Consider the following 14181-nt stretch of genomic DNA (forward strand, 5'->3'; position numbering starts at 1 on the left):
ACAGTCGCAGGCGTTTTGGATTCTAGGCGAAAAGCCGGCGCGGGCGGAGGGAGCGTCTGCACTTTGGTGAGTGTTTTACTTTTTCCTATTCGTGTTTGTGCCAGTCTTGTACAGTGTGTGCTAGAAGGTGAAGCCCGCATGTAAATATTTCTAGCAGACAAACCAGCCTCGTCGGAAAAAAAAGGAGGGGGAGAGAGAGAGAGGGAGAACGAGGCTTGTCTCTACGCGGACTCTGGGGCCGATGGAACGCCAGCTGGAATGGCGACATTTTCTTTCTTTTTTTTTTTTAACCGGCGACCGTTTTTGACGGATTGTTCGGCACAGTGCTGTACTCTTTCGATACGCTACTCGCGCTGAGATGGACACATTATCGAGATCATAATATGCCTCTGTCACACATTGTGGATTATTGAATCTGTGCAGCTCCGCCATTTTTGCAGTGTTTGTTTTTGTTTCCACTCATTTTAGTGCCTATAGTTGGTAATTTTGCTTCAAGTTTTCTGGGTAGTAATGCTTGTGTCCTGCGCTTTGCTATTTATATTCACAATGGGATCTTTGACGGCAGCATATATTGTTTATCAGGGAGAAATGAACGATGTGGTAGTGCTGCCGAGCTGTGGAGGCGGCGGTCGATGCCGTCTAAGCAGTGAAAGACAGTGACAACTCATTTTAGACAAGAAATTTCTTGAGCTATGACGTGGAGCAGCGCACAAATGCCTTTGCTCTATTTTTAGGTTAGTATATGCCGCAACTTAATTATGATTTATATTGTTTATTTCAGCATCACATGCGAGGAGTTCCCGGACGTATCAGCGTTTTACGCAAAGAACAGCCTGGCGTCATACCTTGCACATGAATTGAAATAAAGCAAATAAACAACCCAGCTCATGTTATGGGTTCACCAAAGATGCATATTTTTTCTTTCTCATTAACGCGCATTTTTTATTTTGTGTTCCCTTTCCGCTGCGGATTAACAGAAAATGCTGCGTGATCAACGGTTAGCCAGGAGCAGGCACGAGGTGGTTTACATTAATGCAAAAGCAGCACAGCACATATCCTTGCTGCGGTCAGTCAACACATTCTATGTTCTGCTCGACCAATCAACAATTTAGTCAGTTTAGTGTAGGTTAATGAGTGAGTAAGTATAATGGGGCTTAAAAGATCAAGATCTGTTTTGTTCTTTTATGCCTCACTATGCTTGTCATTAACCAGAACTGATCAGACAGGATTGTTGATTGGTCGGGCAGAACATAGAATGTGGTGACTTATCGCAGCTAGGAGATGTACTGTACTACTTTTGCATTAATGAAAATCACCCCGTGTCTGCTCCTGGCAAACCGATGGTCGTGTACTATTTTCTGTTGTTCAGGAGTGGAAAGGTAGCAGAAAATAAAAAAGCGTCACTTGCAGAGTTTCTGAAGCATTTGAGCCTGAAATCAACAGAATTTCAGTTGCGCGAATTCCAAAAGCGCTCTTAAGAAACACATGGGCCACTATTTCATAAGCGCTCAACAAGAGGTCAACACTGCATCATCCAAGATGTTGTTGATTATCGACAGACTTTCAACAGCGTGTATTGACACAACGCTTTCGAATTTCTATAGAAACCCTACATGCATTTTTGTAAGGGGTAGTAGTAGTAGTAGTAGTAGTAGTAGCAGTAGTAGTAGCAGCAGCAGCAGTAGTAGCAGTAGTAGTAGTAGTAGCAGTAGTAGTAGTAGTAGTAGTAGTAGTAGTAGTAGTAGTAGTAGTAGTAGTAGTAGTAGTAGTAGCACTCGTCGTCGTCGATGCCATGGCCGCTGGCAGCTGACATGGTCGAGCACTAACTGGACGTAGGGCTTCCTGACATTACATTTGGCAGGAGGTGCCAACTCGGGCCTCTCCTTTCATATGTTAGGGTGATATCGCAACCAGCCAGTTAAAACTATTGCATTCACGTTATCCCTAGGCCACGCAGGCCTGTTCATACGGCTCGGTTAAAGCGGGGATTTATATGTTCGCTCGTAGACGCTTTCGCGTCATCACGAAGTTGGAAGTGAAAACAAAGAAATAGAGATGCCGTTGTGGAGGGCTTCGAATCAACGCGCGATAGAGGCTTTCGCCTCATCGCACTTAAGTGTCCCCTATGACATTAATAAAGCTGAAACCACAGGGTAAACTACTATGTGCTAAAACCATGTCTTTACATTCAAGCCGAACCTAAGCGTAGCCACGCAGATAGTTGTCATGTAACTCCAGGTTTAACCACAAGCTAAACCACAGCTAATTTTTTTTATATTCGCCACGAGATCTGCCTAGAGGTGCGCCACCGTCTTTCCAGTAGTTTGGATTGGCAGCCGGCAATGCTCGCAGAAACACGCGTGGCGTCAGTTTGTTTCCACTTTTACGGCTGGTTCGCTGGCAGAGAAAACGTACGTACCTCTGCAAATGATGAGCTACTTACTGCTTAGAGAAAATGCCTTATAATTAGCGAATGCTGCCGAAAAGTAGCGCGGATTTTAGGAAAACAATGCAGGCAACCCTATGTCTTTTTGTTCGCTGGCGCAATTTCGCATGTATTTTTCGCTGTATCGCCTCCCGGGCTGTATCTTTGTTGTGTTACACTTTCCCAATGAAATACTGTTTTTCTGTTCGCTTTTCAACATTGTGCGCGTGTCTGATATATGTAAGAGTGTAAGATAGGTAAATTTAGTGTGAATTACAGCGAATGTATTTTGCCTCATGATGTTTCACTCTAGTGACACGGTGCTAAAGTGCGAAGAAAACTACCATCCGAAATGTATACTTCCTGCGAGAAGCGTAGGTACTTGTCATGCACTTTTCATCGACCACGTTTATTTAGTGAAATAAATCCGCGGCGCCTGTCTTCGACGACTGGCGTACTGCAGGGAATGACGAAATCCGGGACGGGCTGTGCTAGCGCCTTCCAAGCCAACGTCGAGGCAAAGGTTCTTGCTCTGAAATACCTTAGAAAGGGATACACAGCCTGGTTCGCCATGTAGTCCTTGACTCGAAGATTAAGCTGATTAAATATAGCAAATATAGCACATACAGAGTATACTGCCTGACGGGTTTTCAACACACTATAGTTGTGACTGCACATTAACTGTGACTAGACAAAGCCGGAACTACTGCGAGATATTAACCCGAAATGAGGTCCCGCCGATATTGCACAGGAGCTCTGGTCGAATAGGAAAGGTGGCTGGGCGTCGGAAAATTTTTATTATGAAGAAAAAACTTTTCTGAACGTCTATTGCGCGATGAAATTAGGCGCCTTAGAGCGCAGGGCAATTCAATACTGGCGGAGCGTATTACAGTGACTACGCACTTCGAACTTCATGATTTACTGTGCAGTGTAATATACAGATTGTATTGTTACCTCACTGCCGAAAATAACTACCTCTCAGCTGGTAATCATTGTGTTTTTGTTTTCAGGAAGAAGCGCGAAATGGCGAAAGCCTACCCTTCCTCTCCCATGACTTAATATAATAATAATAATAATAATAATAATAATAATAATAATAATAATAATAATAATAATAATAATAATAATAATAATAATAATAATAATAATAATAATAATAATAATAATGTTTATTGCCACTTTGTAGATGATACATAATAATAATAATAATAATAATAATAATGGCCCCCGCCGGGGTGGCGCAGTGGTTAGGGCGCTTGCCTACTGTGCCCAGGGACGCGGGATCGAATCCCGGCCTCGGCGGCCGCTTTTCGGTGGAGGCGAAAAGCTAGGCGACCCTGTGCTGTGCGATGTCAGTGCACGTTAAAGATCCCCAGGTGGTCGAAATTTCTGGAGTCCTCCACTACGGCGTCTCTCATAGCCTGAGTCGCTTTGGGACGTTAAACCCCAAAACCAAACCAAACCAATAATAATAATGGTTCACAGGAAGGGAAAGGCGCAGTATCTGTCACACTTGTCTTCTGTGGACACCTGAACCGCGCAGTAAGGGAAGGAAGGTCGGAGTGAAAGTGAATAGAGAGAAAGAGGAGCCGTAGTGGAGGGCTACGGAGTAATTTCGACCGCCTGGGGATCTTTAACGTGCGCTGACATCACACAGTACACGGACGCCTCTTCGTTTCTCCTCCATCGAAACGCAGCCGCCGAGAAAATCACGCGCCGCCGAGGTCGGGTTCGAACCCGGGTACTCCGGCACAGTGGTCGGGTGTCTTACCACTGCACCACCCCGTCGGGGCACTCCCATGACTTGCCTCTCATCGTTTTCCTATTATCGGCGTTCGTTGCAGTGCTACATATAACTAATTTGTTTACAGAAAAGGAAAGGTGCATTATCTGTCACACTTTCTGCGGCGTGTTTGGATGGTACACCATCGCGCCTGTCGCGTAGCGTTCCTTGGTGCGCGTTCAAGTGGGATGCAGATGGCAGGAACACTATAGATCCTATTCACTATCAGGTTTAGAAGGCGTCAGTTGTGGCAACCCTGTATTGTGTAGACGCCATAACGTTGGACAGTTCAAAACTAAAAGCACAGAAAAAAAATGTTTCCGACGCGTTTCGGCGCCGGTCCATCGGCGTCTTCCCTGCTGCGCGCCGTTCATCTGTCGGACACTTGAAACGCCGTTTACCACGCCATCCAACCAGAGCTCGGATTTCACTTACGCCGTGTCATGATTCGTCGAGAGAGAGAGAGAGAGAGAGAGAGAGAGAGAGAGAGAGAGAGAGAGAAAACTTTATTTAAAAAAAAAAGGGGGTGGGGGGGGTAGTGAGTGGAGTCTTCATTTCAAGAGGCTGCCGCTCTTGCCTGAGTTACCAGCCTACGCTGGGTCTCTAGATCAGAGCATTGCAGAGTGGCCTCCCACTGCGCCTCCGAATGGTGCATGTTTATGTGTGGAGGTTAGGGGCCTGTGCACCCCCATGTGACATGGTAGGCGGTGGGCTGGTCATTGCACCAAGGGCATATGTCTGTGTAGTGTTCTGGGAACATTATAATGTATTGATGTAGGTTGGGGTAAGTGTTGGTTTGAAGCTGTCTCCATTCCCGCATTTCTTGTGCATTTAGACCCTTGTGTGGAGGGGGATAAATCCTACGTTGTTCCCGTAGGTACTTACGTCGCGCGCCGTAAGTCGCTGGGACAAGAATGCTGGTTGTGAGATCGGGATTAGTGGCCGCTCGGTTTGTGTGACCTCGAGCTAGCCTATCCGCGACCTCAATACCTTCCAATCCAGAGTGCCCCGGAACTCATGTGATCTGATGTTTGAGCTGTGAGGTTGTAGCCAATGGGCTAGTTGTGAAGCGAGATAATTTTTTAGGTATTCTGCCTGCAAGGAGGAGCCGACACGCCGCTTGTGAGTCGGTGATTACGTGCAGCTCTCGATTGGTCGCGTCTCCGTAGGTAATGGCCAGTACGATCGCCGCCACTTCCGCTTCTGTGATAGTAGAGTGCTGGATGGACATGCTGGAGACTTCTGTGTATGAATAAGAGCCCACTACCACGGCTGCTGCTGCGTTCGGTGTATGCTCGTATACAGCGGCATCCACATAGACAGTTTTCGGACTGCGTTCCACTGCACGTTTAAGATAATTCACTCGGGCGTGTCTTCTGCCTTCGTTGTGGACTGGAGACATGTTCTTTGGGAGCGGGGACACATATACTCTTGCCCGGTACGGAACAGGAATGTTAGTCGTTGACTGTATAGCTTGTACGTCCGAAAGATAGCCAACGCGCTCGAGAATGAGCCGGCCAGTCTCAGTTGACAGAAGGCGTTCCCTTTGGGACAGGAGGACAGCCTCTTGAATTTCTTCAAATGTGTTGCGCAGTCCAAGAGCTTCCAATTTGACGTTGGAGGTGTATGGTGGGAGGCCTAACGCGTTCCTGTAAGCTGCACGTATCATTGCGTTTACTTGGTTGAGATCTCTTCGGAGCAGGGTGAGGTAAGGTAGTCCATAGGAGAGGCGACTGATGACCAGCGCCTGCACCAGACAGATCGTGTCTTCTTCCCGCATGTCTGTTTCTTGCCACCCGGCGGATCATTTTAGAGATCTGCTGTGTTATGTTCTTGAGGAGGTGGAGCACGTGGTCTACTTTTCTATCGCTTTGGAGCCAGAGACCCAGGATTCGTATGAGTGGCACTTCCCGGATTGGGACCCCATGCAGGAGGATGCTAAGATTGCCTGGTGATGTATAGTGGTACCCACGTATACGGATGACTTCAGATTTATCTGGGGAGCATTGGAGCCCGCATCGAAAGGCCTCTGTTTCCACGCTGGTTGCGGCTGCTTGAAGTGTTTCTTCTTTCTGGCCTAGAGAGCCGGTGATTGTCCAGATAGTAATGTCATCAGCATACAGGGTGTATCCAATGTTCGGAACCTGTTGCAGAGCCCTTGCGATTCTAATCATGGCGATGTTGAAGAGGAGCGGGGAGATGACCGATCCCTGTGGCGTGCCCTTGTTTGGCATGTCGTGAAGGTCCGATCTGATGTCACCCATTCCTATCGTTGCCGTTCGGTTGGACAAAAAATTCTTGACGTATCGGAAGGTGCGTTCTCCGCAGTTTAGGTTATTGAGCTCGGATAGGATTGCTTCGTGAGACACGTTATCAAATGCGCCTTTTAGATCTAGCGGCATAATGAGGTGCTCGCCTCCTCTCGGAATGTTAGAAAGTACCTCCTCCTTGAGGAGAAGAAAAGCGTCTTGAGTGGACAGGCCCGATCTGAAGCCGATCATGGAGGGATGGAAGAGGCCGTTATCTTCTATGTAGTGTTGAAGTCGCGTCTGGATGACTCGCTCGTAGAGCTTGCCCAGGCACGAGGTGAGTGATATGAGTCGTAGCGTTTCGACCGCCGGCTTCTTGCCCGGTTTTGGAATTACGATTATCTCCGAGCGCTTCCACTCAGAGGGAATTTCATTCTTCTCCCACAGCGAGTCGTTCAAATACTTGGTGAGGTCGCTGATTTGTGCCTTGCTGAAGTTGCGGATCATGGCGTTGCTGATCTTGTCCGTTCCCGCCGCCGTGTTGCGGGTGCATGATCGAACTGCAGCATACAGAAATGGGAGCATCGAGTGCCGGATTTTCCTCGCCCTGGTAGGTCAAAGAGCAAGGAGAAGCTGGGCTCGTGCCGATATATTTGTCCTTAAGAGCTTGAAGCAGCGTGGCGTCGTCCCCTGGAAAAAGGTGAGCAATACGCTTCAGGGTCCGTGTAGATGCGGATTTTGATTTAGAGGGGTCAATCAGGTTCCGCAGGATTGTCCAAGTACGGGACGTTCCCAGCGTTCCTCTCAATGACTTGCAAAATTGTTGCCAATTTTGTTGTGCTAGGTTGGTGGCGTATGTCTGGGCTTCCTCCGTGAGCGGCGCAATCCGCAGACGGAGAAGTCTATTTAGGCGCTGTCTTTTCCATCGCCTCACAAGGCGGCTGCGCTTCTGCCATAGCTTGAGAAAATGGCGGTCTACCTCTGGGTCTTCCAGTGTGCGTTGTATTATTTCGGTGGCTTGCTTGTGTGCTTGTCTGATGTCTTCGCTCCAGTCCTGTATGGACTGAATTGGACCTGATGGGACGTATGCGTTGCGGAATTTGGGCCAATCGGTGATGTGGGCAGCGCCCAGATCCCTCCGGATTTTGGTAGATGATATGGATACGCTTAGTATGTAGTGGTCACTTCCCAGGGTTTCTTCTAGGTTCGTCCATGTAGCCTCAGCAACGTTCTTGATCAGGGTGAGGTCCGGGCAGGAGTCACGGGAGACGCTGTTGCCTTCCCTTGTCGGATATAGAGGGTCGGTGAGGAGTTCCAAGCCGAGGGCTTCTATTGCTCGCGCAACTGTCACTCCTCTGGCTGAGTTTGACTGGTACCCCCAGTCCCGGTGAGGCGCGTTGAAGTCCCCGACCACGATAAGCTGATTTGCTTGCGCCAGGTGGGTGGCTTCGGAAAGGAGGTTGGTGAAGTCGGCCTTTGCGGGTCGTGGCGGCTTGTACATGTTGATGACGAATGTACTCTTTCGGCCTCGTTTGTTAGGCACTATTTCTATCGCTAAGTGCTTAACTTCCGGTTCGGATAAGGAGTGCTCGATTACAGTAATGGCGTTTGCGACGAGGATTGCAACCGACGGCATGTGGGGTTGGCGGACCGTGTAGTAGCCGTCTAGCGTCGGTGACCTGTCGGCTCCTACCTTTTGCGAACAGATAATGTCAGGTCTGATGAGGGTGGTGCAGAGATATTGTTTAAGCAAACCCTGTTTTCGTCTGAAGCCCCTACAGTTCCACTGCCAGATTTCTGTGTTCGATGTTCGTGCTACGGTGTCGGTGCCAACGGGCAAGGGACGCGAGGCCACCTGACTGCTAGGGCCCATACTGAGTTCGTGCGCGGATTTTGTCCGAACGTTCGTGCAAAATAGAGCACGACTCATGTCCTGCATGATGATTCGACGGGCGACCGGCGGCAGCACAGGGGGCACACTTAATGTTGGGGTCCCGGACGGAGCGAGGGCAAGCCGCCAAAGCATGTGACCCCGCACAACGGGTACAACACGCCTTCGAAGGGTCATTCTTGAGCTTGCACTTCTTCAAAGCGTGGCCATACTGCGCACAAAAAGTGCACAGGGGAACGTGCAGGTCCTCACGGACCTCGACGGAAGTCCAACCGATGGTTACACGACGCGCCGCACAGACGCGGGCAAAAGCGGGGGGGTCAGTTTCAATAACACGAACAAACTGTCCAGAGCGCTGTACAAAAGAGAGCCTGACCTTACAGGAAGAAGGGTCCAGATGAAGAGCGTGGTTCCGATGATTGAGTGCCGCGATGAGCTCCTCTGGCCTTATATCGGGGTCAACCCCAGTAAGTCGTACGTGCGGGTTCCGCTGCTTGGGAATTCGGACGTTCACGGAGTTCCGCGTTGCCTCGATCCGTGAGATTGCGGACTTCAGACGGTCGAGGTCCTCAGGGTCCCTGGAGGTAACCGTCAGGGCGCGATGAGAGGCCCTGAGAGTAACAGCTCCGATTCCCTCGGCTTCTGGATCGATGTTCGCCTTGAGTAGAGCAGCCACCTCGCTGCCAACATTGTCCAAGGGTGCAACAGAAGTTAGGAACATCTGGTGCGGCTGAGGATCCGGGCAGGAGTCTCCAGGCTGAGGAGGCCTGTACGGATGAGAGGTCGCAGCAGGAGCTGCAATGGCAGCGCCTCCCCGTTGGTGAGATTCTGAAACGCCGCTCAACGTGGCAGCATACGTCCGAGAGACCTGGGGTTGCCGCCTCACGTCGCATAGGTCCGCCGCAGTAGTGGTGTCCTGGGTAGTCCCGCAAGCAAGCCGCATTCGGAGGACACCCAGCTCATGCTCTCGCGCCGCCAAAGAGGTCCGGAGCGTTTCTGAATGGTTCAACTCAGTGACCGCACACGCAAAGAAGTGCGCAGTGTGTCGGTACAGGGCACAGACCAGAGGCAAAAGGACTGCCCTGGTTCCGGGCCCAATCTTGTTATCTTTATCCAGAATTGCCGCAACAATCTGCTCATGGACCCTCACGGCGTCCGGGTCTGTGCCAAGCTCCAAGCGTTTAGATTGCGGCGACTCCGAGTCCGCAGTTGTCTGCGGCGGAAGGCCCAGGAGCCCCGAAAGCTCAGAGATGTCGGGTTCCAAATGGAGACTGGCGGAGGTGGAGGCAGGGTGGGACTCACGAAGCGTACCAGGAGTTGCAAGGTCGTCGGGCTGGTACGAAGTCTGGTCCGCGGCGGTGTTATGAGCCGCCCGACATGAGGACACGTCGCACAGAGACGGTGGGCTGCCTGGAGCAGCCTCGTCGGCCATGGCCAAACAGGCAGCCGGTAGGCTTAACCAGCCAGCAGCCAGAGACCAGAACGGGGCAAAAAGCGATCCGAGGGCACGGCCCGCCAGGAAGGAGGCCACTCGGAGATTCTCCCAGATCTTACCGGGCTCCTCCGAGTAACATGGGGTACCTAAGACACCCGGAAATTAATATAAAAGCGAAGTAGCAAGAGCAGCGAAAAGAACCGCCTCTCAGCCAGCCATCTTCGTCTTTCTCATAGGACGATAATGATTCGTCGAAGGCCCTCTTTCTTTCCCCCTCTCCGATGTTGCGTTGTGCGTGCCATGGTTGCCAGCCTTCCACAGAATGTTTATCTGTTGTAGGCCGCCATTGCACCCGCCACCGTTTCGGTGGTGGACGACGGCTGTTGCTGCGGCGCGCGTCTTTCTCTCCCTCTTCCTTTTCTTTCTTCTCTATTTTCTCTTCTGTCTGCACGTGGCAGCGGATGTGGCTATGCTAGAGAGCCAGTAGCAAAGCCCGTGCATTTCCTTTTCTTTCTTCCTACAGCCCCAACAACAACAACAACATGTGCGGGCCATTGTTGCCAGTAAAGCTTCAATGACGTCACGTGAACAGGCAAGAACACATCTCGCGGAATATCACGGAATATGAAATCTCGCGCACAGATCTTTCCACTGCCACTCCCACCTTCCTCTCTCCCTCAACGACGCGGTTCAAGTGTGACATATATATTATTCATTATACTGTGCCTTTCATTTCCTGTGGACCAATCATTTTGTATTGAGAGCTACATTGGCCGCAAATTTGCATTTTCGCTGCGGCGGTGACCGCGCCGGGGCCGCACCGCTCCTTGCGCCGTTGCCTACCAACCGCTGTTCTCTGTGGACACCTGAACCTCATAGCAAAGTCCCACGCTGGCATTGTATGTTTATAGGAAAGGAAAGGCACAGTATCTATCACATTTGTTTACACGCCTCTCTTTTCGTATGTCGGTTTATACGAAAGGAAAGGCACAGTGTATGCCACATTTGTTTACACGCCTCTCCTTTCATATGTTGGATTATAGGAAAGGAAAGGCACAGTATCTGCCACATTTGTTCACACGGCACTCCTTTCTCTCTCCACTTTTCCCTTGCGCCTTCGTCCCTCTACGGCGCGGTACAGGTGTCCGCGGAACGTGTGAAAGATACAGCGCCTTTCTTGTTAGGTATCGTTAAAGCTGCGTATGCCCATATCTGGAATGCATTCGAAAGGGTGACACCTACGAACGGATGGCAGTATGATCCATTACAGGCTTTCGCCTTAACACATGAATAAACTAACACACAACCAACACAAGACATTCAATTCCCGTACTGTAAACGTACTCGTAAAGGGCGCGTTTCCGTGCATGTTTTGCGCTGTGGCTGAGAGCCACAAAGTTCAAATTTTATTTTCTCGCTTGCTACTCTCTCGCATCGCTATTGTGTAATTGAAACAGACATCAATGAGCGCGGCTCTTATCTGCGCTGCGTCATATAGCAGCAAGACTCAACGATCTTCGGCGGTGAGGAAATTTTGATTGCACGGTTATTCCTGATAGCCAGCGCCTGTATCTCATGGCTGGCTGCAATACCAGCGACTGACTGGCTATATAACATCATCAAGCCTTAGGTATAGCCTGATCCTGAGCCAGCAGTCAAGTCCAATATGATCCAGTAGCACAGGGCAGTCACCTGCGCCGTCCCATTCACACACAACCCTCTTCTTAACTACGCCAGCCAGGACAAAGAAGTTCTCGTCAAGGTATCGGCTACGAAGATTGACAGCCTTGGTCGCTTCCAATTCCGTGAGCCCTGAAAAGCGCGACACGTTCTCGATCAGAGCTCGGCTCTTTCGCAACTTCTCGAAAGCAGCGGCGCACTTTTTGGAGTCCGAACCAGGCCCTGCAACGAACTTCGTAGCACTCTGGAGGAGGGACAGGTTGCGGCGTAAAGCGTCACGTATATCGAATACACATTGCTCGTTCACAGTATTCTCGCAGTCATTCGCCGTCAGCAACGTGTAGTTGGTCTCCAATGCTCGCGTCAGCTCCATCACCAGGAACGTGTCGGAGTACTCCTGGAGATCTTCAAATGTGACACTATTCAGGGTTTGCGTTGCTCGCAGCATGTCTCCGAAGGCAGCCGCTTCCCGGTGACCGAATGTCCAGCGCCGTATCACGAGGTTGCACACGCTCCTGCTTTTCGCCATGCCTTCTAAGATCGTGACGGCCTCGGAAGTTTCAGTGGCGAAGCAAAAGTTCACTATCCTCAGGTACCGGCAACTAGCTAACACCGCTGAAAGCAGGACGGCCAGGTCGGAGTCAACGTTGTTCAGGTGGACTTCAAGGTTCGTTATGGAGGTGTAACCGCACAACCCACGAGTAAGTCCCTGCAGCTCTGACTTCGTTATCCGAGATGTTGGTGTGAACGCAAGGGACGGTATTCTCAGGCCTTCATTTAAACAGTGGATAAGGTCTTGTGCTGTACCGTAAATAGTGGTGAGCTCAAGCCTATTCCTCAGGTCTTTGTTGCCAATTCGTTTAAGCAATTTTGCTAAGCCTGGCTGATTTACGGCGCCAAGCCCCAAGTGCTCGAGAGTCCGGTTCACGCACAATGCATCAACAAGCTCGATTGCCTGATCGGCCTTAAGAGACGCATCGCTGAAAGACAGTTTTCTCAGCGATGCATTTACCTCGATGGCTCTGGCAACTGCTTGGAGGCTCCAGGATGGCAACAAGGAGGCACTCACAGAGATCTCGGTAAGTGACGCGTTGTTTGAAAGCACGTGAGCGAGCGGGAAATATGCGTCCCGAGTAGCGCCACTACACAACAGCTTTAAACGCTTTATGCTCGCGTTGACAGCCAAAGCCTTGCAGAGAGATCGCAAGTCGCCATCTTTAAGCTCAAAGTTGTACACTTTGAGGGTACTGAGCTGGGTGCTCCGGTGAGCAAGAGCACCGAATAGCGGTCGAAAATTGCACGTTCGCGCATGCGTACCGTCGGGAGATGCTCGGATAACGACAAGTTCTTCGAGACCAGCATTCCCGAACACAAGGTTTCGCAATGCACGCGCACATTCTACCCTGACGAAGGATTCGTCAACGCGGACCGTCTTGAGACTGCGACAGGAGGCGCAGCTCTTCATGAGTGCTCCCGCGTCTCTCGCACTCAGCTCGTTTCCATGCAGTCCCATCGTCCTCAGCGCGTTGCACCTTTCCAGGAGCTCGCAGAGCATGACGACGCCGGTGGCGGAGAAACGCACGTTCGCAATCTCCAGCGTGTTCAGGGTCGCGATGGTGGATGACAGGGCGTCCACCAGATCCTTGGGTGGGTAATCGTCCAGGAAGTTGTAAGAGAGCTTGACGTGCCTCAAACCACGGCTGTGCCGGATGCCATCACGCAAGAGGAAGTTGCTCTGCGATATCCGGGACTCACAGAGCTCCACATACTCCAGGCAGCGGTGCTCCGTGAGCAGCCAGTGAACCAGCACCAGAGAATGTCGGCGCTGCATGTCCGACGCGACGGGTATCACGCGTCCCCGAAGCCAGCAGAGGGCGAAACGTCCCGGTCGGGTCTCGCGGAGCTCGTAGTCGATCACCCAGAGGAATTCGTTCCAGACAGTCAGGTCTGCTAGTATGCCGCAGCCATCCGTGTCGTCCACCGTGCAGGGCGCATCGTGGTTGATCTTGCTGTTGCTCAGGATACTACGAAGATATCGCAAATTCGAGAATAGGTGGCTTACTGAGGGGCACAGGTTCGGACAGTGTTTGACCAGGTAGGCGGCGTAATCCCTGAGGCGCCCACGCCATGATGCCATATGGTGAACCTGGAGAACCACACGTGCTGATTAAAGGCATATCATTTGCAATAGTCTGTGCAAATTTAAGCACTCCCTCCTCCTGGACGATAGCGTTGCCGTAAAGACCGTAAAGGCAAAACATTTGCTCGAAGCCGACAGATAATCGCATTACGGGCAGAATATGTGCCAACCGATCACTTGGTCCTTATGCCAAAACACTGTGCATCTCTCGCTTTTGCTGTTCAGAATGTGAGAATATATCTACATATTTCGTAACTCCACTGAAAGATGAAATGTTGCTTTCAAGGTCGCGTTGCTTTTGAGGACAGAAGTGACTCTTATTGATTTTACGATGCAATGTCAGGTACGTAAATCCGTCGCCCGTGAAGAGCGAAGAGACGTAGGCATGCTGGAGAGACAAAAATTTGGGGACGCTCAATCTTCGCTTTTACATCACACGCGAAAGCACCTTTATTATAATAATAATTGGTTCACTAGAAGGGAAAGCCGCAGTACCTGTCACACTTGCTCTGTGGACAACTGAACCGCACTGTAAGGGGAGGGAGGGTGTAATCGGGTGTCGTACCACTGCACTACCA

The 14181-nt window shown here is 50.6% G+C and overlaps 1 protein-coding gene across 1 annotated transcript; it reads right to left on the reverse strand.

The window, feature by feature from the left end:
- Positions 1 to 11154: 11154 nt before the first annotated feature.
- On the reverse strand, positions 11155 to 13603 carry LOC146179169 (uncharacterized). Its single transcript, XM_084579846.1, has one exon. The coding sequence runs from the start codon at positions 13598 to 13600 to the stop codon at positions 11390 to 11392; it is 2211 nt and encodes a 736-aa protein (XP_084435972.1). The 5' UTR covers positions 13601 to 13603; the 3' UTR covers positions 11155 to 11389.
- Between the last annotated feature and the right edge of the window lie 578 nt (positions 13604 to 14181).

The sequence above is a fragment of the Amblyomma maculatum genome, chromosome 9 (genome assembly GCF_055883805.1).
Source record: "Amblyomma maculatum isolate TAMU_Amacu chromosome 9, ASM5588380v1, whole genome shotgun sequence".
In the NCBI taxonomy this organism is placed as follows: Eukaryota; Metazoa; Arthropoda; class Arachnida; order Ixodida; family Ixodidae; genus Amblyomma; species Amblyomma maculatum.

Excerpts from the sequence above, each read along its gene's own strand:
- LOC146179169 (XM_084579846.1), bottom strand. The coding sequence starts at position 13,600 with ATGGCATCATGGCGTGGGCGCCTCAGGGATTACGCCGCCTACCTGGTC.